Source organism: Artemia franciscana, chromosome 17 (genome assembly GCF_032884065.1).
Source record: "Artemia franciscana chromosome 17, ASM3288406v1, whole genome shotgun sequence".
In the NCBI taxonomy this organism is placed as follows: Eukaryota; Metazoa; Arthropoda; class Branchiopoda; order Anostraca; family Artemiidae; genus Artemia; species Artemia franciscana.
In genome coordinates, this window is record NC_088879.1 from 13,695,471 (window position 1) to 13,717,103 (window position 21,633).

General features: G+C 35.2%; 1 protein-coding gene across 1 annotated transcript in view; it reads right to left on the bottom strand.

Moving 5' to 3' along the window:
- Positions 1-21,633, bottom strand: part of LOC136037884 (serine proteinase stubble-like) — a 62,582-nt gene that overhangs the window by 16,497 nt on the left and 24,452 nt on the right. Inside the window, exons 3-5 of the mRNA XM_065720739.1 lie at positions 13,633-13,710; positions 5,421-5,645; positions 264-387 (exon numbers count right to left, since the gene is read on the bottom strand). Of these exons, the coding sequence (XP_065576811.1) occupies positions 264-387; positions 5,421-5,645; positions 13,633-13,710 (427 nt within the window). The remainder of the gene's footprint in view (positions 1-263; positions 388-5,420; positions 5,646-13,632; positions 13,711-21,633) is intronic.

Below are 21,633 nucleotides of genomic sequence, written 5' to 3' on the forward strand. Positions count from 1 at the left end.
CCTTGGTTACTACTAAGGTTTCTGATAAATATGGCAACCAAGGCTGTACCCAGGGGGTTCGACTTTACTGAGCTTGAACCCCCTCCCTCCAAAATTTTTCCAACCCGTAAAAAAAGTAGTAGAAGTGCATTGAATCAAATTTTTGATGCGTTCTGTAAAGATTATTTATCCCCTTCCTCTCCTCCCCCCAGAAAATATATTCCTCCGAACAAAAATCCAGGATACACTCTTTGTGATAAGATATCTGAAAATGTGATTCTTACCGATGCACACAGTGAGCAGCAGTGGCTATGTACTGACGATTCACTAAAACACCGCCACACTGGAATCCAGCAATTCTAATGTGGGCTTGCCATGGATATTCACCGAATACAGCTTCTGAACCTCCTAAAATTAGCCTGAATTTTTAGTAGATACGCGAAACTTAAATAGCAGCACAGCTCATCTGTAATATCAAGTTCGTGAAATAAGGACGCGGCTATGTAAAGTACACGGGATATTATTAGAGTATTAAAAAAATCTGATGGCACATATCCAAAGGTTGCGTATAAAAAACTATTCAAAATTTTAAAGCTAAAGTCCTTTTAACTGAATTTTTTACTCTTATTTCAGGTGTCTTTGCATTTCAATCGTCAATTTAATTATAAAACGGAACAATTATTATAAATTAAAAGAAAAATCCAAAGTTATAGTGAACTTTTTAGAAAATGTCGTATGTTTGTTTATTGCCTTACATTTTTGTCGGTAAAATTTAACAAACGTGAAAACTATTTAATGGTATGTTGAAACTCAGTTTGAGAGCCTTTTTCGTACTTAACAAGCTGATGCTAGGCCTAACATTCAAATATGTAAGGTTTTGTGCTGTATATTTAATTACTAGACTAAGAATAAGGTGTGCAACGAGTACTTATTTTCCTGAGGGAAAATATCTGACAATATATTTCCAATTTATTTTTTATCCTTTCCAACGTTCGCTATTTTTTTTTCTTTATGTATTCTTGACTAGCACCTATATACAGTATCTCCGAAAATCGCCTCCGAGATGTTCAATCCTAACAGCTTATGATCTAGTTGGCGAAGAGACGTCAACTGCAAATATAAGCAGTCTTAGTATCTGGAGTAGGTACCATATACTATACTGGTATCCAAATAGAATATAATTCAAGTTGAATCTTGTTACCTGGCCTTGATAGCATAGTAAAGAATGTGAGTTACGGTCTATAGTGGCCAAAAATTTAAAAACACATATTTGTAAACTGTCTAGAGACAATTTGTTCATTTAATGCTGATATTTTGGCTCATTTTAATAGGAAAAGTTTATTAGGAAAACGAATTTAAGGAACTTAAATTACTACAAATGTAGAATAACATAGACATTTTTTGAAAGTATTGGAAGATGACAACATGTCTCTAAGACCATTGAACGTCTAACTTATAATCTTTATGTTGTTAGTTAAGATATAAAATAAGGAATAAAATATACTTTTCTAGAATTATTAGAACAATTTTTTTTTAGATTAAATCAAGTGAAATATAATTAAAAAAACTTTCCTCAATCATAAGTGTTTCTCGTAAATAGTTATTGAAATTAGGTCAGCTAGTCTTTAAGTTGAAACTGAATAGATGAATAGTTGGAATTGAATGGATGCAGCTGGTTTGGTTTCTCCCAAACCAGCTGCATCTATTCAAAAGGTATTATCTTACACCTAATACAATTATAAACTGAAATAAACTCTCTTGAATTATTTTTACTTTTACTGTTATTGACAACCTGTTGCTCAAACGGGAGTTGAACAACAAAATGCTAATGTTAGTAAAAACTCACAGAAGCGCTAAGTCACCTGGGGCTGAAACAGCTGCAGAGACTCTTCCCCCCCACCTAGTCTATTTAAACCTTCACTCTTTTCTCTCCCATTAAGTCCAATTTCTGACAACTATTTCCTTATGTCCTCTTCACACCACACTTGGAATGATCTGCTTTAGAAAGATCTAGGCAAAACCCGGGTGGACGGCCAAAAAGAACAATCATTGGCAATCTGTCATGTTTCATCCGTAAATGTTTCCTAGCATTTAGCATTTGTTAAATACATAAAACTAAAACAGTTTCTTACCAGCATGCCCTTTTTGGTGCTGATTCAAATTGCTAGATTGAGAAAAGCATTTGCTACACACATCACATTTAGACGATTTTTTACCAGTATGCACTCATTGGTGCACATTTAAACTGTTTGGCAAAAAAAAAAAACATTTCTAACACACATCACACTTATATGGTTTTTTCCCTCATGTATTCGTGGAAGTTTTTCTAATTTTCAATATTGCTTGGTCGTTCGTGCTTCTGTGAGTTTTTACTAGCTTCCTTTCATCACAGCCCTTGAAAGTGGGGCAGATTTTTCGCCGAGTTTATTGTTTGACCTATAATCAGTCAAACTTTTAAGTCAAGCGCAGAAAATTCCTCTAAAACAAATTCTGCAAATCTTCTTACGAAAGTCAACGTAAAATTTCAAAAAGCACCCAATTTTCAGAGCCATACTTGACCACTGTTATTACCATAACTTCCAATATTCTAATCCTGGTGCACCTATTTTCTTACTCTTCAAACTTTTTTCAATTGTAACAAAACAACCCAGTCCTTGGCTACTCCACTTTTTACATTGTCACTCTATCCATCATTTTTATTGATAATAACATCCAGATAAATGAAGCTATCTACGTGATCGATCTTCTCATTGTCCAGCAGCACTTACCTTTTTACCTTCTTGCTTTTACTTCCTTACCCTCTTCACCTCTTTACCAACATATCCTCTTTAGTCTTCTTAACATTAATTTTCAAACCTATCCTTGCACCCTCAAAACTCTCAAAACCTCCAGTTGGTATCACAAGTTCCATTTTCTAACTGTTTCAACGACAGGAATCTGGCAATATGTGAAAATCCAAGCCTCTTAGTAAGGTAAGGAAGTATTTAAGAAAACCAATAGAATGTGCTGAGTATGATAGTATAGGGTACGAATTCTGCTTTTTTTAATGTCACTCAACGTCTATTGTGCAACCACAGCCATAGTCTTGATTGATTCCTTCTAATTCTTTTGAGCTAAATATGACCCAAAAATTGTGACCAATGCATAAACGTCTAACAGAAAGAACTTTTTCATATCTTATGCCATTTTTCAAAGACTGACAGAAAATTTATTCAGCATCGGTGCTAGATTGGTAAAATGCAATTAAACCCTAGGGCACATAAATTAGCGGTGGCTTCAAAATTTTTTTTTATTCGAAACATTGTTTTTTTTTTAGCTCACACTCCATTCAATGACCTTAGTCCAATCAAAAAAAAGTTCAATAAAACAAGTTTCAACAGTGCTACAAAAATGTTTCCAACAAAAATGTTCAGTTTTCTAATAAGTATAGTGAAAGATCAACCTTAAGCATTCCAACCCTTCCAACATTACAATATTTCCCAACATTGCAACATAAAAACATTCCAACAATCATTTAAGGCTTTAAATTTTTTATCCAAAATTTAAAATTTATTTCCTTTGTATGATGAGGGTTTGACTTAAAAAGAAAATATATATGAAATTAAATAAAACATGATATTTCAGGTGAATGGACATTGTACATTGCATATCCATACTAATTGCGGAGGTATAGCTAGGGTTTTCATTGTCAGGGATAATTTTGATGTTTGATAACTTCAAAAATTGAAAAAATTGTACGTATAGTAAATCGGATTACACATGTAGTAAAGGTTGAAAGGATGCATCTAGTAAATTAAAGAAATAATATTTGAAGCATGCAATGGGCCAATTGAAAGCCATAAAAGTAGTATTTTCTAAATGAATACTTCATAGAGTCTATGAATTATGTCTAGATTTCGGTCTGACCTATATTACAGTATTTGTGGTCTTGTTTTATATGCTACCCTTCTTTTTATTCTTTTTATATTAAAAAGAAAATTTAAAACCACTTCAAAAACCGACTGAATAATAATATTTATGAAAACTTAATTGAATTTCACGACAGAATAAATTAAAACTATAGTCTCTAATTCAAATAAATTGTTTCAGTTTCAAATAAATTGAAACTTATAGTATAATCTCTAATTATTTGAAAGAATTTTTCTTATTAGAATCTCAATTACAGTCTCAATTACATTTTTAATTTGACAATGGTAATAACATTCACTGAATCTTCCAAGACCAAAATATAGAAATGTCGTGCAGATTCAAAATCTCTATCATCCAAACTAAATCTTTGCATACGGCAAGGAGGAAAAATTCTGAAAGTGAAAATATAGGGAAAATTATGAAATTTTGGTACGAAAATTCAACAATTTCTGCCAAATGGGTTAGTAGAGCCTCAGATCCCGTAAAACTTAAAAGAGGTATGAGGCAAGGGAGCGTTCTTATTCTCCTCATTTCAGACATGTAGTCTCCAAGATCCTGAATCGCACCTTGCTCTCCCTTCTACTTCAAAGTACTGATCTATAATGCCTGGTTTATACGGATGACTTCCTTCTGCTCAGTACATCAAAAACTGACTTAGAAGACAACCTGAATCAACTCCACAGTGACTTTCTTTTATCGGACTTCTATCAATATTGACAAGTGGGAGTGTTTGACCTTTAATGTTCCGGAAAGTGACTCTGTAACTATTGAGAATCATTCAATCTCTGCCGTGTCTGATCTTGAAATTTTGGTACCATAATTACAGAAGCGATCATTAAAACCAGGCACTCCAATTTTCAGCAAACAACCACTGCCTTAAAACGTGCTTACGTGTCTGTAGACCCATATCATGGATACTACTGCAAAAATCTCTGGCCTAAATTTTTCACTCAGTTCACCACTCCGATATATTCTACCCTGTCGATACATCCCAAACGCTGAACAGAAGAGACAGAAAAAACAGTGTACTACTACAAATATGTTTAATTTTCACAGCACATTTTTGAACCTTAATTACTGGTTCGAAAAATGTGGTTTTCTATAGCGATTTAAACGATAGTCAAGCATTCGGGACATTCAGTGCTCATAGTTAGACTAATGAGACACCATTTTACACTTGCATTCATTTAAGTGTTTTGCCTCTAATTTCTTAGAAACTAATATAAAAGTGGTTTTTTCTTTCTTTTTATTTTTGTCATTTTCTTTTTGTTTATTTTTCTTCCAATATAATCATTTTGTTGATGGTGGGTAATTAAATGGTTATTATTATTATAAGCAGACTTGATTATTCAAAAGTGATAGTGGTCTGAGATCTATGTCTAGCTAAGTAGCCCATACTTGTGAACGGGAAATTATAGCCAAAAAGATTATAAATGAATTTTCTTCCAAAAGAAATACAGCAAAATACAATCCAAATCAAAGAATAAAAAATGAAATTAATTTAAAGATCTGTGGTTAAAAATATCTAATACCAATAATCCGCTTCTGAATTCCACTTTTCAGAGGTTGAACTCCACATTGTGCCGGTAAATATTTGCCACTCATTGTCAACATTGTTGCTTGATTTGGATGATACTGAAGTCCACCAGATTTTTGACTTGCACGGTAAGCTGGACCCCTTAGAGGTGAGTGTAATAAGTGTGCACGTGGATTGCCAATGTGAGGTCCCAATGGTGGTCCGGGAAATCGACTTGGCGCTAAAACAAAATTTTTTTTTTTTAATATTCCAATTTTACGTGTAGGCACTGGGATATGAGAAGAATATTCGTATGAAATTAGGAACACCTGTATTAGAAATTAGTTTGAAAAGGATAAACATGAGTACAGAGATATTGGTATATTTTGGTACCAATTCGAACTGTTTTTACACAAACAAATCGATAATAGTTTATTTTTTTCATTCCTAAATTCGTGGTGCCAGGTGTAATTAAATTTGTGATTTGCCGTTAGACAGATCAGATATTAGAGGCGACATAGAAGTGATAAATTACCTTTTCCTCTCTCGTTCGCTTTATTTATATGTGTTTTTCTCCGGTATTTCAATTTTTATAGCCCTTTGCGGATTTTAAGTTTTTTATTTTTCTCAAAATACTGACTTTGAAAATTGTTTTACAATAATTTGATTTTTTTATATATAGAAATTCATAATTTTGTTTCCCCCCTATTATTTTCTTGTGCCGTATTTTTGGCCTAATCTCAAAATACCCCATGGCTTAAATGGCTTTTGCTAAATTTACGATTGATTTCCTCTCCCCTCCCCCATTATTACACCTTCAATATGCTTTAGCATTAGTTTTGGAGATCAGAGAGAGAGAGATGTTGCTCAAATAACAGTAAAAATTGATTCGCCTCTTTTCAAAAACAATTTTTTTATTATTTGTCAAGACTATAAGGTTCTCTCCCAGATGTTTATATATTTTTATGGTAGTTGAAAAATTTCTTCTTAAAAAAGGATTTCCATGGTGGCAATTGGTCCGCAGTGGCAAGGGACAATGCTTACGCGTCTTATATTTCAAAATCTAATTTGATCGGCCGGAATATTTTACACAAACGTTAGTCAGTGGAAAAAAACAAACAGGGATGTCTATTGCTGTCTAAATTAACAACAATCAGATACAAGACAGATGGCATTCAAAGTTGGCAAATATAAAATGGATAGCGTTTAACATATCGTAGAGGGGGAAAACTCAGTACTGTGGTGTTGCAGTGGATTTGATCTCAACTTGATAATACAAAACCCAGAGTTCAAACTTAACTGTAACACCACGCTGCTGAGCCGACCCAAGGAGCGTCTTTAATGAAGACGCTCCAAGGAGCGTCTTTAATGAAAATCATCTTTAATGATTTCAATCTTAATGAAGAAGCGTCTTTACTTCAGTACATACATCATAGAGGAAGGAGGTGTGTACAAAAAGCCAAGTGACCATGTGGCTATTATAACTAAAATTCCACATCACATTGCACATCTGCTTAGCTAGATGACAAACCAAACGTTGATGCACAATGCCATGTTCTTTTGGACTGTAATGCCGATTGGTGAACTAACCGACCATCAATAATAACTTTTCTGGCTCTGCTTTGGCTCGAAATCCTTCCCAAGGGAGTAGAAATTCACTTATATCGTCCCTATTCAGAAGCCATATAGGGATTCGGCCTAAAAAGCTTCATATAGGGCAATCAGCCTCTACTGAGGTATATAAGGTCAGTTTTAACAACAAGTTTCCATACTAGTGATAAGCAGTTTGGGTTTAGCTGGAAACACTTGACACTTGACTGCTGAATAGCCAGCATCAGTTGTAAATTCAGTTTCTCACCCAAGAGTTCAATATTAAGGTTCTGTATTTTGGTGTTCAGAAAGCTTTCGACGAATGTGATATGAGAGGATATTGAAAAAAATACAAGCACATGAAATGTGTGATCATCTACTCGAGATTTTTTTGGCATTTTCTAAGAAACTACAGTCCCCGTCTAACTCTCAATGAGCTTAGTTCCAGTGAGTGCATAATGAAAGAAGGCTCGTCTTTTTAAAATATTAATGGACTCAGACTTTTCCTGATGTGCTATGTGAGTGACATAGGGGACAATCTCATCTGCCGTCGAAACTATTTTGATGACTACGTCGCGGTCCATGCAGATGTCCATAAACAAGATAAATCTGTGCAAGGTTTCCTATCCTTATAAGTATATTTCACGGCGATAGGAAAATGGTCTATGCCTGGATGGTACATTTCAATTATTAAATACTTGACTGGAGGTCTTACGCAGACATCTCAACTTTGTCTTCAAATGTGAAGCAAGCAAGGGAGTTGACCAACCTCATCTTTCAGGACTTCATTTGTCCCAGCTATTTCAGGGCACCCAGTTTCCTGTGGGTATGATCCTACAGAATCATAAAATATGTGCGAGCCTATTAGCTCGATTACCCCTCTGCACAAGTCGTGCACTGTGCATATCTATGAATTTAAATGCCCACTTTTTGAAGGGCTTCAATATACATATTATATATATAAATATATATATATATATATATATATATATATATATATATATATATATATATATATATATATATAGTGGCGCTTCGCGCCTCCCCAACACCTAGTTGGTGTTGGCCCCCCCCGCGCGCGTAAGTCGTTACGCGCCATATTAGTTACGCGCCATTGTAGTTGTGTCCCTATGTCCCACCTGTGAATATAGATAGATATAATATATATATATATATATATATATATATATATATATATATATATATATATATATATATATATATATATATGTTTTTAACTACTTAAAACTTGCGAATATACAACATTCTTTGCTGTCCCATTGTCTGTGCATATAAATAGATTGTCAGGTTTACCGACTCTTGAACATGCAACATATAATGGTCCATGGGAAAACAATCCCTATTCAGATCTATACCTCATGATTCTAATGATTGCCCTTGAGCTTTGTTGATGGTGATTGCTAATTAACCATTCCCTGTGTCGCCGTCGTCATTTATATATCCCCCTGTGACCCCCGGCGTCCCCGTTGTAGTTGTGTCCCGGTCGTCATTTATATTCCCTGTGTCCCGGTCGTCATTTGTGTCCCGGTGTCCCAGTCTGTGATTTCTCTTTGAGTGTCCCGGGCGTCATTTATATTCCTTATGTCCCGGTCGTCATTTGTGTCCCGGTGTCCCGGTCTGTATATACATTCGTTTTTGAATTGGTCTTTTTTTTAGTTTTTTACCTTTTTTTTAGTTTTTTTAGTTATACCTCATGATTCTAATGATTGCCCTTGAGCTTTGTTGATGGTGATTGCTAATCGAACATTCCCTGTGTCCCCGTCGTCATTTCTATATCCCCCTGTGCCCCCCGGCGTCCCCGATGTAGTTGTGTCCCTGTGTCCCGGTCGTCATTTATATTCCCTGTGTCCCGGTCGTCATTTGTATCCCTGTGTCCCGGTCCTTTTTTTCTTTTTAGTTTTTTTTTAGGTTTATTTTTTTTAGTTTTGTTTTTCTCCTTGATTTTTCTTTTTCTTCATTTTTTTATTTTTTTTTAGTTTTTTAGCTTTTTTAGTTTTTTTATTAGTTTTTAGTTTGTTTTTTTCTTTTTATTTTTTTTTGTAATTTTACCTTTTTTTTTTTTAGTTTTTTTTTTACTTATGTCCTGGTCGTCATTTATACTCCCTGTGTCCCGGTTGTCATTTGTGTCCCGGTGCTTTATTGATGGTGATTGCTAATCGAACATTCCTTGTGTCCCGGTCGCTTTCTCTTTGAGTGTCCCGGTCGTCATTTATATTCCCTATGTGCCGGTCGTCATTTGTGTCCCGATGTCCCGGTCTGTAATTTCGTCAGTCGAAAACATGACGTCAGTCGACACACAAACATGACGTCACTTGACAGACACACACACACACAGACAACTTATTTTTATATATAAATATATATATATATATATATATATATATATATATATATATATATATATATATATATATATATATATATATACCGTGAATATCAGAAATATTGGTTAATGTTGACATTCACCGGTTAATACCTGAAATTCATTTTTCTCTGCTTGGATTCAATTACCTTTGCGATTCAGCTTTTTCAGTCTTATGCAAGCTATGATGGTACAAGTTTAAGTTAGGTTAGATTATGTTTGTTTAGGTTAGGTTAAATATGGTTTTAAATATCAGAAATCGGCTAAAAACCTAACCTGAGCTAACCAAACCCTATCTAACGAAACATGTCATTATCAAACCTTGCATTAAATCGAAAAAGTTGACTGACTATATATATACATATTTTCGAAAACGTCGTGATAATTCTTTCTGAAAATGGCATGCTAACATTTCTTGGCCTGAAAAAAACGATCTAGCCAACTCACGATCCCCCCCCTCTCTCCTAGCGCGCTTAATATATTTTTCTCTATTCCTTTTCAAAGTAAAATTAAGAGACCAAAGGACAGGGGGAAAAAAGCCAAAATCAAGTTTGACAGTTGGAGAAGGGTAGTGGTCCTGATAGGGGTTTGATATCAATCAAGTCACCACTATTCATAAATCTTCCGATAACACCGTTTTTATGTCGGAAATACCCTTCACTGAGCCAAGCTTGGTCCCATGGTGTTAAAATTTAAGACGAGCAGAAAAAGAGTCCTATAAGGATTCGAACTGAAAAAGGTGCCAGATTGACGATTATTAGGTAATTTTTTTTTATTGACCAGCCTGAAGAATAAGAGAATTAACAATAATTACCAAAATCATTATTTTTGTGCACAAAATATTTTTTCGCCAAAATCTTTTTAGCGACGTGGAAATTTTCATTTTGGGTTTAGTTCTATTTGTTGTACCTTTCAACACGTTTATGGTATTTATTTTAAGCAAAATATAATTAAAATAAGTTTTTACAGTCTCCGCTTTTGCCAGGTATACCAATTGGAATTTTTCAAACCCCTAGAGTTTGAAAAATACCTTCCTAATTCTATCTTTGTTTTAAGAAACAGTACCTAACAAACTTCACAAAAACACTTTTCCTTGTGTGAATCAGGGTATGGTGGTACGCACTTCCACATTTCGAGCGGGCAGGGTGTTTGGGCGGTCATTTTCTTCGTTCTTTTTCATTTATTTTGCTTTTCCTACAACTACTCAATTTTACATGCAAGGGGAGGGGAATTTTCCTAGGGTTGTTTTCTGCGAGAGGGGATTTTCTGAGGGAATTTCCCGGGAAGATAATTTTTCGCGAGAGGGGGAATTTTACGCTGGAAAAATTTGAATAAGGGCAAAATCTCTAGAGGAGAAATTTTGGGGGGAGATTTTCTCGGGGAGATTTTCCGTGAAGAAATCAACCAGAGGATACAGTTTAATTTGAAATGAGCCTTTAAGGCTTAATTCAGAACTCCTAATGCAATGATAATATACTTTCATACAAAAAGTTAAAAATATTTGCAGTATTACAGCAGAAAAATTACAATAGCAATAATATGACTTTCCCTAAATTACATTCACTGTACATCTTAAATTCGTTTAATGTCCGTCAGGTTTCTAAAATATATTTGTATTTCAAATAAGATACTATTTCATATATAATTGGATTTTTTCATCAACAAATCCTCAAAGATGCCAAGGATAACATGCATTATGGACTTTTTGTATGACAAAATTACAAATTTTGTAAGGGAAAGTTTAAGAACAATCCGAAGTAAAACCTATTTTTAATGCCCCGCTTTGACAATAACTCATGTTGATTTTGAAAAAAATGTTTTCAACAAACGAAAATGTTTTCATGTTCGTAGAATTCTGAAATAACTAGTATTTTAGTGAAAAATAAGCTTATTTGAGATTTTAAAGAATTAGAATATTATAACAAAATATGTTGATTTTATGTCCTGTAAAAGACTATTAGAAACTACTGAACTAAAAACGAATTCTTCCGAAAAATTCCAGCTTTATAGACGACCAGTTAAAAATTAGAAAAGTTTGAAAAAGAAATTAGAAACTCCTATAATGCATTAAAGTTTGAAAACGATAAGAAGGGGTAGAGAAACAGCAATAAATTTTGTTTTTGGGAATGGAATTTGCACATTTTTGCCCCAATATGGGCAACCTTGGCTCGTTGGTTTGGACCGTTTAATCAAATTCATTTTACGGCTTTTATAGTTATGTCCTTATAGCCTGCCGAATCGTCCCAGGGAAGAAGAAAAATTCTCGTTGGAAATCTCCTTCGGACTTTGTTCACTTGCCACTTCAGACCACCATTCTGGATGCTAGGTTGAGGGAGGCGGATCCTTGGGTGTAACTGAACCGGTAGCTTTATCTATGCTCAAAAGCCGGATTAATCTTTAAAGTCGCGCACCCAGATATCTTCTTCCCTAACAAAAATTTAGAAGAAGTAACCCTTCTAAAACAAAAGATCCAATCGAAACTTCCCAAACATGGAACTTAGGTTAGGAGATAAAACATAGGCACCTGTAAATGGTAGGAAACTTATAATTGGTTTCTCTGAATACAAAACATGAACTAAACTGATAAAAAAAACCTCTTCGACTATTCAGAAGAGATGACCACCCAAAAGGGTCTCAACCAACTGGGGACGCCGGTCAGAATTCGCCGTCTAGCCAGCCTGATGAGTTCTCCCCAGACGTGGATTTTCAAACCTAACCATTAAGTGGAATCTTCAGAGATACAAAGTATTCTCAGCCAAGAAAAAGGAAAAATGGGTTTAAAGGGAGCTAAAAAAAAAGAACAAAATAACATTTAGCTAAAAATTAGGGCCAGGGGTCAAACAATGAGTTTAGAGAGGATATAAAAATAGGGTGAACGGAATAGAGGGTGTAGTAAGGGTAGGTAAGTAGGAGAGGTGTCCAAACAGGTATATTCTATTTTAGTCGACCAGAAATTCAGAAGCAGGGGTGCCAGACCAGAACGTCAAATTCTCTTGGTTTGTATTCTAGGGTAAAAAGAGGCACAGGGAGAGGAGTTATATTTTAGAGCTAGGCGATCTACGGAGGATATTAAGTGGGTAGTTTCTTGGAGGGGTAATTTTATGCTACTGTGTGAAAGACGACGATTTTGGGAAGGGTTAGAATGAAGTATTGCATTCTCTGGGGAAGTGTGAAGGGTTAAGGGTCTTGAGAAAGGAAATTTTTTGGATTTGATGAGGGGTGAGCCTGGGGGGGGGAATTTCTGGGAAATAGGTGTTTTAATAGCATTAAGAATCTGGTGCGGTTTATTCGTGTGGGTATTCCCATCGTGAGGGTGTTATGTGATGGATTTGTTTGTTTGTTTGTATTAGTGTTTTCGAATTGTTTTCTGTGCTTTAACCGTTTTGATCAAAAGTTTTTGATTAAATTCTTAAATTGTATTTGTATGTTGTTAATTGTATTTGTGTCGCCTTACGGGTGAGTCTATGTTGAAGTGTTTTTGTTGTAAATTTATCTGTTGAATAAATAGATTGATTGAATGAATAGAAAATAGATTGATTGATGTTTTTTACGTATGTTTTTTATGGCCATGGCCCTATGGGTTTTTTGTCTCAAATATATTATGCTACTACTACTATGTAATCAAGTATCATTAGACCTTACATGGTCAGATCATTAGAGCACCTTAGATGCCTGGATTCCAAAATACACATAACGTTAAGTCTATTGAAAGGACATAAATAGTGGTAACTTCGGCTTTCTCTCAAACTAATGAAATTTCATGTTAACAGACAATAGTAATTAACACAGGAAATGTTTCTAACAATTATAATTCTTTTTGTGCCCAGTAGACAAGTCCTGAACCTAAAAGTAATTTCCTATTGGTAAAATATTTGCAAAATGCAGTACCTCGGTGCAGATTCCTCGAATGAGCAAACTTGGTACATATTAATTGGTTATATTATATTAATAGTACAAATTTGGTACAGCTACTTACGTGTAATGTAAGGTTTTTAATTAATTAAAAATGCTATTAAAATATTAGAAGAAGAACTTTTTTGTTCAGCCCAAAACAAAAAGATGCGAACAGAAAAGGAGGAAAGGAAGAAAAGAAAAATAAAACAAGAGAATATGCGATAGAAAGGGTAGACTGCCTATATGCCGTAGCAAAGATAAAAATATTGAGAATAATTATTACTATTTTGTGATATAAGCCGTTGAATCCCTATTAGAGGAAAAAAATGAATAAGTACGTAAAATATAGTTTGGCTCCTACCTCTTGGGATCTTGTTCCGGGAAGGGGCTGCCAAATGTCTCAAAAACTGTGGGTGAGCAGGATTAATTCTGAAAGGACCTGTAAAAATGAGTTTGTATAATTGAGATGAACAAAACTTCATGTTCTTTCCGATAGCCCAACACAAATGACAATGCTCTGACTAAAATTGGGTCTTAGGTACCTGAGTGCTGTGCTCTTTAATACCTAAAATCATGTCAGTATTTAGCTAATTTTGAGACTCAAAGACATATAAACTCTGTAGAGCTGCCTATAATTCTGGTACTCTCGGAAATCTAAAAGAATTACACTTCCATGCTGACATCTTTTTTTTTTATTTTAATTTGATTTGAAGCAGTCAAAATCTAGGAGAGTACTGCGAAATCCCTCCACTCTCCCAATTAGTGCTTCTATTTCGAAGGGCGGAGCCTCTGGGGATTTTTCCCCCCTAATTTCCTTTAGCGACAGAAACAAGGTTGCAGCTGTAAAAAAAAAAGTTCCATTCAAATGACTTCACACGTGTTACTCTTAGGAGGAGGGTGGTCGAAATAGTATATAAAAAGAACATTTATTGCCATTTTTCTTCTATTTACACAATTAACTAATAATTTCCAAGCAAAATCTTTTTTTAAATTAATGACCCTGTCTATACCCAGCATACTATCGTATCATTTAAATTACTTTATTGATTTCCTGAGCATCGACATGATGAGCATCCATCAGAATTCGTTTTATTTTATTTTTACCGGAGTAAAGGTCTAAGGTGAATTAAAAAGAAAAATTATTCCTTCATAGTATTAATTAAACAAACTTTTTTTTACAAAATAAGTTTTTCAAAGAAAAGAAAACAACTCCAATAAACCAAAAATAACTAAAACTAAAATAAAATAATCTACCAAGCGTAAAATTACCACAAATCAGCATGGATAAATAAATGAAACCCAAAACGAAACCGAAATTACAATAAATAACCGAGTCAAACTCAAAATTAGCAGAAATGAACATGAGTAGGGCTTAAAGCCCCTATGCTTTCCCAAGGCCAGAACGTAATTTTCACTTTAATGAAGCAAAATACAAATGACTGTGAATTTTCAGTTTAATATACATATGCTGATATGTTTTCCTCAAAACGTTAATAATATTTGATTTATTAAAGTTGTAAAAGTGAAAACACTTAAAATTTATTTTTTACATACAATTTTTATATTACAATTCTACATACAATTTAAAAGCTCATTTAAATTTACATACAATTCCTTAAAAGCTCCACCTTAATACCCTTAGCTTGTGTAGTAGCAACAGTTGTAGTAGCAGCAGTAGCATTAGTAGCATTATACACAGAGCACCTTTATCCCCTTCAACACACGATGAAATTTTTAAATTAATACTATCAACCAGTCCTGAAGCTTTGCTCATAGGTCCTATTGGCAACCTTTGTGGGCATAGTGTGTTTCTATTTATTTCAATACAGCTACAATATTGCCCAAAGTTTTCACCTTAATACCCTTATGTTTATTAGTAGTAGTAATAGCACCAGTAGTTACAGTAGCAGCAGTAGGAGTAGTTTTAATAGTAGTATACTCAGCTTCAGTATTGGTAGTAGTAGTAGCATTAACAATAATAGTAAAAGTAGTAGTAGTTGTAGGAGTAGAAGCAGCAGTATTATTATGCAAATATTGTCTTTTGGTTAGCTCAACATCCCCAACAACAAGCGTTTAAGTTTTAATTTCACACACGAAACTGTTCCTAAGATATTGCTGATATGCCCTTTTGACAACCTGCATACGGATGGCAGGTTGTCTTCCGTGCAACAGAAATTTTCAAAAATATTTTTTGAAACTTTCATTTTCATACCCTTAGGTATAGTCGTATACCTAACAGCAGTAGTATAGCTTCTCAACTTAATATAATTAGCCATCGCCTTGATATTATCGATCCACACTTTTGACAGCCTGTATATTCATATACTTCTTGAAATTTTCATCTTAATGCTCTTAACCTTACAAATAGTTGCGATAGAAGTAGTAACCTTAGCAATAGTAATAGTAGTGGTAGAACAAGTAATTGTTGAAGTAGCAGTGGTATTAGCAGTAGTGTGCACATATTACCTTTGATCAATTGATCTCCCCCTTTAAGTATACTCTAAGAGTTCTAACTCAATATACAAATCAATTTTTAAGATACGCTATTTTTGCAATATAAATGCACATAGTATCGTTTGTTAGTTCGAATTTACCATCAATATTCTCTCAAATTTTACCTTCATAGACTTAGTCTTAATAGTACTTTTATTACAGTAGTTTAGGAGTTTCGGTGGCAATAAAAGTAGTTACAGCGTTGTTGTTTTATTAGTAGTAGCAGTAGCAGTAGTAGCAGCATTATTAGTATCGGTAGTAGCGTGTGCATATTGCCTTTTGTTCAGTTGAACATTGCTTTCATGATGCCCCGGAAGTTTCAAATTGACATGTTAAGTTGTTCCAAAAATATTGTTGATGTGGGCTTTTGACACCCTTTTCACCTTAATGCTTTAAGCCTTACAAGTTGTTGCGATTGAAGTAGTTGGAGTAATTTACTAGCAGTAGTAGCAGCATTATTAGTATCGGTAGTAGCGTGTGCATATTACCTTTCGTTCAGTTGAACATTGCTTTCATGATGCCCCGGAAGTTTCAAATTGACATGTTAATTTGTTCCAAAAATATTGTTGATGTGTACTTTTGACACCTTTTTGACACCCTTTTCACCTTAATGCTTTAAGCCTTACAAGTTGTTGCGATTGAAGTAGTTAGAGTAATTTACTAGCAGTAGTAGCAGCATTATTAGTATCGGTAGTAGCGTGTGCATATTGCCTTTCGTTCAGTTGAACATTGCTTTCATGATGCCCCGGAAGTTTCAAATTGACATGTTAAGTTGTTCCAAAAATATTGTTGATGTGGGCTTTTGACACCCTTTTCACCTTAATGCTTTAAGCCTTACAAGTTGTTGCGATTGAAGTAGTTGGAGTAATTTACTAGCAATAGTAGCAGCATTATTAGTATCGGTAGTAGCGTGTGCATATTGCCTTTCGTTCAGTTGAACATTGCTTTCATGATGCCCCGGAAGTTTCAAATTGACATGTTAAGTTGTTCCAAAAATATTGTTGATGTGGGCTTTTGACACCCTTTTCACCTTAATGCTTTAAGCCTTACAAGTTGTTGCGATTGACGTAGTTAGAGTAATTTACTAGCAGTAGTAGCAGCATTATTAGTATCGGTAGTAGCGTGTGCATATTGCCTTTCGTTCAGTTGAACATTGCTTTCATGATGCCCCGGAAGTTTCAAATTGACATGTTAAGTTGTTCCAAAAATATTGTTGATGTGGGCTTTTGACACCCTTTTCACCTTAATGCTTTAAGCCTTACAAGTTGTTGCGATTGAAGTAGTTGGAGTAATTTACTAGCAATAGTAGCAGCATTATTAGTATCGGTAGTAGCGTGTGCATATTGTCTTTCGTTCAGTTGAGCATTGCTTTCATGATGCCCCGGAAGTTTCAAATTGACATGTTAAGTTGTTCCAAAAATATTGTTGATGTGGGCTTTTGACACCCTTTTCACCTTAATGCTTTAAGCCTTACAAGTTGTTGCGATTGAAGTAGTTGGAGTAATTTACTAGCAGTAGTGGCATAAGAAAAAGTAGCAGTGGTATTAGTGTTAGTAGTGACATACATATATTTTGAATTGATCTTCTCCTTTAAGTATTCTCCGAAAGCTTCAGCTTAATACTCAAATCAATTCTTGAGATACGCCCTTTTGACAATCTGCATACGCATAGCATGTTTTGATTTGGTTTAAATCCTCCTCAATTTTCTGTCAAATTTTAACCTTCATATGCGTTGCCTTAATTTTACTAGTATCATAGTAGTTGTGGTAGTAGTAGGAACAGTAGTAGCAGTAATAGTGTAAAATTAATAGTAGTAAAATGCAGTAACAGCAGTATTAATAGCAGCAGTAACATGTACATTTTGCCTTTTGTTCAGCTGAACCCGATGCTCCTGAAATTTCCTCTTGATATGATATGAGCCGTTCAAAAAAATATTGCTGATACGCCCGTATCAGCAGTCCGTGTACATATTGTATGTTTGGATTCAGTTCAACTTTGCCCTCAACGTTTTCTCAGATATTTTTTTTTCAATATCCTCAGCATTAGTAGTACTCGCTACAGAAGGTAGTTTTAGTGATAGTAGTGGTTGCAGCAATAATACTTGTAGTAGCAGTAGAAGTAGCAGTAGTTGTAGTAGTAGTAGCGTGCAAATATTGCCTTTTTGGTCAATTAAATAAAAAAAACAATTTTTTTAAATGCTAGTAAGGAGTGACATTAAAACTTAAAACGAACAGAAATTATTCCGCATATGAGAGGGTTGTCCCCTCCGCCACGCCTCGCTCTTTACACTAAAGTTTGACTCTTTCTCACGACTCTATTTTTTAAAACAAAAAAATCCTTAGCATAAAAGAGCGAGGTGTTGCAGAGGGGACAACCCCTCTCATATGCAGAATAATTTCTGTTCGTTTTAAGTTTTAATGTCGCTCCTGACTTGCAGTTAAAAAACTTGTTTTTTATTTAATTTCTGAACGTTTTTGAATTAAAGCATGTTTTGATTTTGTCTCACCGCACATGAACAATTAAAACAAAATTCGTATACTTTTGTTTTGCTAAATGGCTTACTCATAGTTTTGATCGGATGATTTCAATAAAAAAGGGTGGGGGAGGAGGCCTAGTTGCCCTCCAATTTTTCGGTTACTAAAAAATGCAACTAGTTTTTATTATTTTTGTACGAACGTTTTTGTTAGTAATAAACATACGTATCTTACGAATTAACTTACGTAACGAACTTCCATATTTGTGTATTTTTATTATGTATATGAGGGGGTTTGCCCCCTCGCCAATACCTCGCTCTTTACATTAAAGCTTGAATTTTATACCAAATCTGTAAGAATGACCCCCAATCACAAAGGCCGTACAATAAATAGTTGAAAGTACTAAAATACTTTAGCGTAAAGAGCAAGGTATTGTGGAGGAGAAAACCTTCTTTTATACGTAATATTTTGTTAGTTTTAAGTTTTAATGCTACTCGGGTGAAAAATTTGTTTATTTATTTTCTCACTGTTTCTTTTTAAATAATGCTAGAAAAACCTGCGCTCCCTTCATGGAAATTTTCTTCCCTCATGATAAATTCCTCCATGGAAAGATCCTCCCTTGTAAGAAACAAACAGATAAACACGCATCCGTGATCTGTCTTCAGGCAAAAAATGCAAAATTCCAGATTTTTGTAGACAGGAGCTTGAAACGTCTACAGTAGGGTTCTCTGATACGCCGAAATTGATGGTGTGATTTTCTTTAAGAGTATATGACTTTTGGGGGGTGTTTCCCCCTTTTTTCCAAAATAAGGCAAATTTTCTCAGGCTAGTAACTTTTGACGGGTAAGACTAAACATGATGAAATTTATAAATTTAAAATCAGCATTAAAATGCAATTCTTTTGATGTAACTATTGGTATCAAAATTCCGTTTTTTTAGAGTTTCAATTACTATTGAGCCGGGTCGCTCCTTACTACAGTTCGTTACCACGAACTGTTTGATTGATCATCTACCTTATCATTTAAATTAATATACTCAGTTATTCCTGAGTTACACCCTTTTGACAACCCATATACATATAACAAGCTATGGTGTAATTCAACACTCCCCTCAATATTCCCAGAAAGAGTTATATTAGTGCCCTTCGTAGTTTGGGAAAGTAGAAGTCAAACATGAATACCTTTTCTCAATAGCATATACTCTATATAAACAAGAAGAAATTGCATAACTTGCAGCCTTTGTCCTGAAGCCCCAGGAGGGGGGTGCTTGACATCCCCAAACGCATAATTACTAAACCTTTCAACAATGATGGAAAATTGATGTCTCAAAACTTTACTTAGAGGTTTTTCATGGAAAATGACAGGCGTGGAAGGGGGAGTCAAATCACAATAACTTCCAATTTAAAATTAAATAAGACCCAACTGGATTTAATATGACCATCCATTCCATAAGAACCTGATTTGCCCCCAAGTGCATAGATTAAAGACCTTGCTCCAGGGCTCTGGGGGGTGCTCCGTGGCTCTGGGGGGTCCCCTTAACCCTGGAGGCTCTGTTATATGTTTTTGGACTATTTTAAACAAAATTGACATCTCACAATTTCTGTCAGATATATTTGGTGAAAAGAGGGGTAGTTGCGGTGGGGGGGGGGCAAATGGTCAACCTCCATCACTATTGAATCTTAAAGGGGAATTAGAACTTCCAATTTCAACCAAATGAACCACCTCTAGAGTTTATACAACCATCCTTTCTATATGAACCTTAAATGCCGGGGCATATCTTACAACTCTCGCCCTCAGGCTCTGGTAGTTTGGATCAACCTCAAAAACCTTGTTATATGTTCTTTTGACTATTTTGAACCAAAAGACTACTGCAAAATATCTATTGGATGCATCCCGGGAAAACAGGACGTGTTTGCACGTTTGTGGGAGGGGGGGGGGGGTATAACTGCACTCTGATCACTTTGACTCTTAAAAATGGCACTAGAAATCCAGATTACCAATCCAACAAGTCCCCTCCGAAGTATATACGACCACCCTTTCTATAATAACCTTATATGCACCCGGGGCATAACTTACAACCCTTGCTCTGAGAGCAGCGGGGGTGGGGATGTCTTCCTCATAGACATGATTTCCAGACCCTTCAACTACAATGAGTAATATTGCTATCTCCAAATTTTGATTGAATATTTTTGGGGAAATGATGAACGTGGGGGGGAAGTTACTTTCAAATCAATTTTGACTCTTAAAAAGGGCACTGTAACTTCCAACTTCAAATCGAACGAGCCCCATCTAAAGTTTACCACGACCACCCAATCCATGAAAGCCTTATATACCCCCAGGGCATGACTTAAAACCCTGTCCACCCTGGGACTAGCTTCCCTCCATCATTTTTTATTTTTAAAAGGGAATTAGAACTTCAAATTTCCCACCAAATGAGTCTCCTCTAAAGTTTATATAACCATTCTTTCCATAAAAACCTTAAATGCCCCCGGGGCATAACTTGCAGCCCTGGCCCCCAGACTCTGGGGTTTGTTTCAACCCCAAAAGCCTTATTATATGATATTTAGACAATTTTAAATAAACGGCTATCTCAAAATTCCTATTAGATATAGTTCAGGAAAATATAACATGTGTGGGGAAGGGATAGCTTCCCTTCGATCAATTTGACTCTCAAAAAGGGCACTAGAGCATTTGATTAACAATTCAATGAGCCCCCTCCAAAGTTTATATGACCAGACTTTCTATAAAAAAAACCTTATACATACCCAGAAAATGACTTACATCCCCTACCCTGATGGCTGGGGCGATATGTCATCCTCAAAAACGTAATTTCTGGACCTTCCAACAACGTTGAACAAAATTGCTATCTCAAAATTTTTATTAGAAGCGTTTGGGAAAATGATCAGTGCGCAGGGAGGGAGCATTAGCCCTAAGATCGCTTTCGACTAATAAAAATAGCACTAGATTTCTCAATTTCCAATCGAATAAGCCCTTTTTGAAGTTTCTTCGACAACGTTTTTTTTATAAAACCCTTATACATCCCAAGATCATAACTTTCAATCCTTGTCCTGAGGGCTGTCGGGGATGGGGGTGGGGTTTTCATCTTCAGAGACATAATTTCCAGACCTTTCAACTACGTTGAACAAAGTGGCTACATCAAAATTTTGATCGGAAGTGTTCGAGGAAATGATGGGTATGGGGGGCATTCACCCTTTGATCACTTTCGATTATTAAAAATGGCACTAGCCCTCTCAATTTCGAAATGAATGATCCCTTTTTGAAGTTTCTATGACAACACTTTCTAAAAGAACCTTATATGCCCCAGGGCATGACTTACAGCCCTTGCCCTGAGGATTGGGGGATTCGTCATCCTCAAAGACATAATTTTTGGACCTT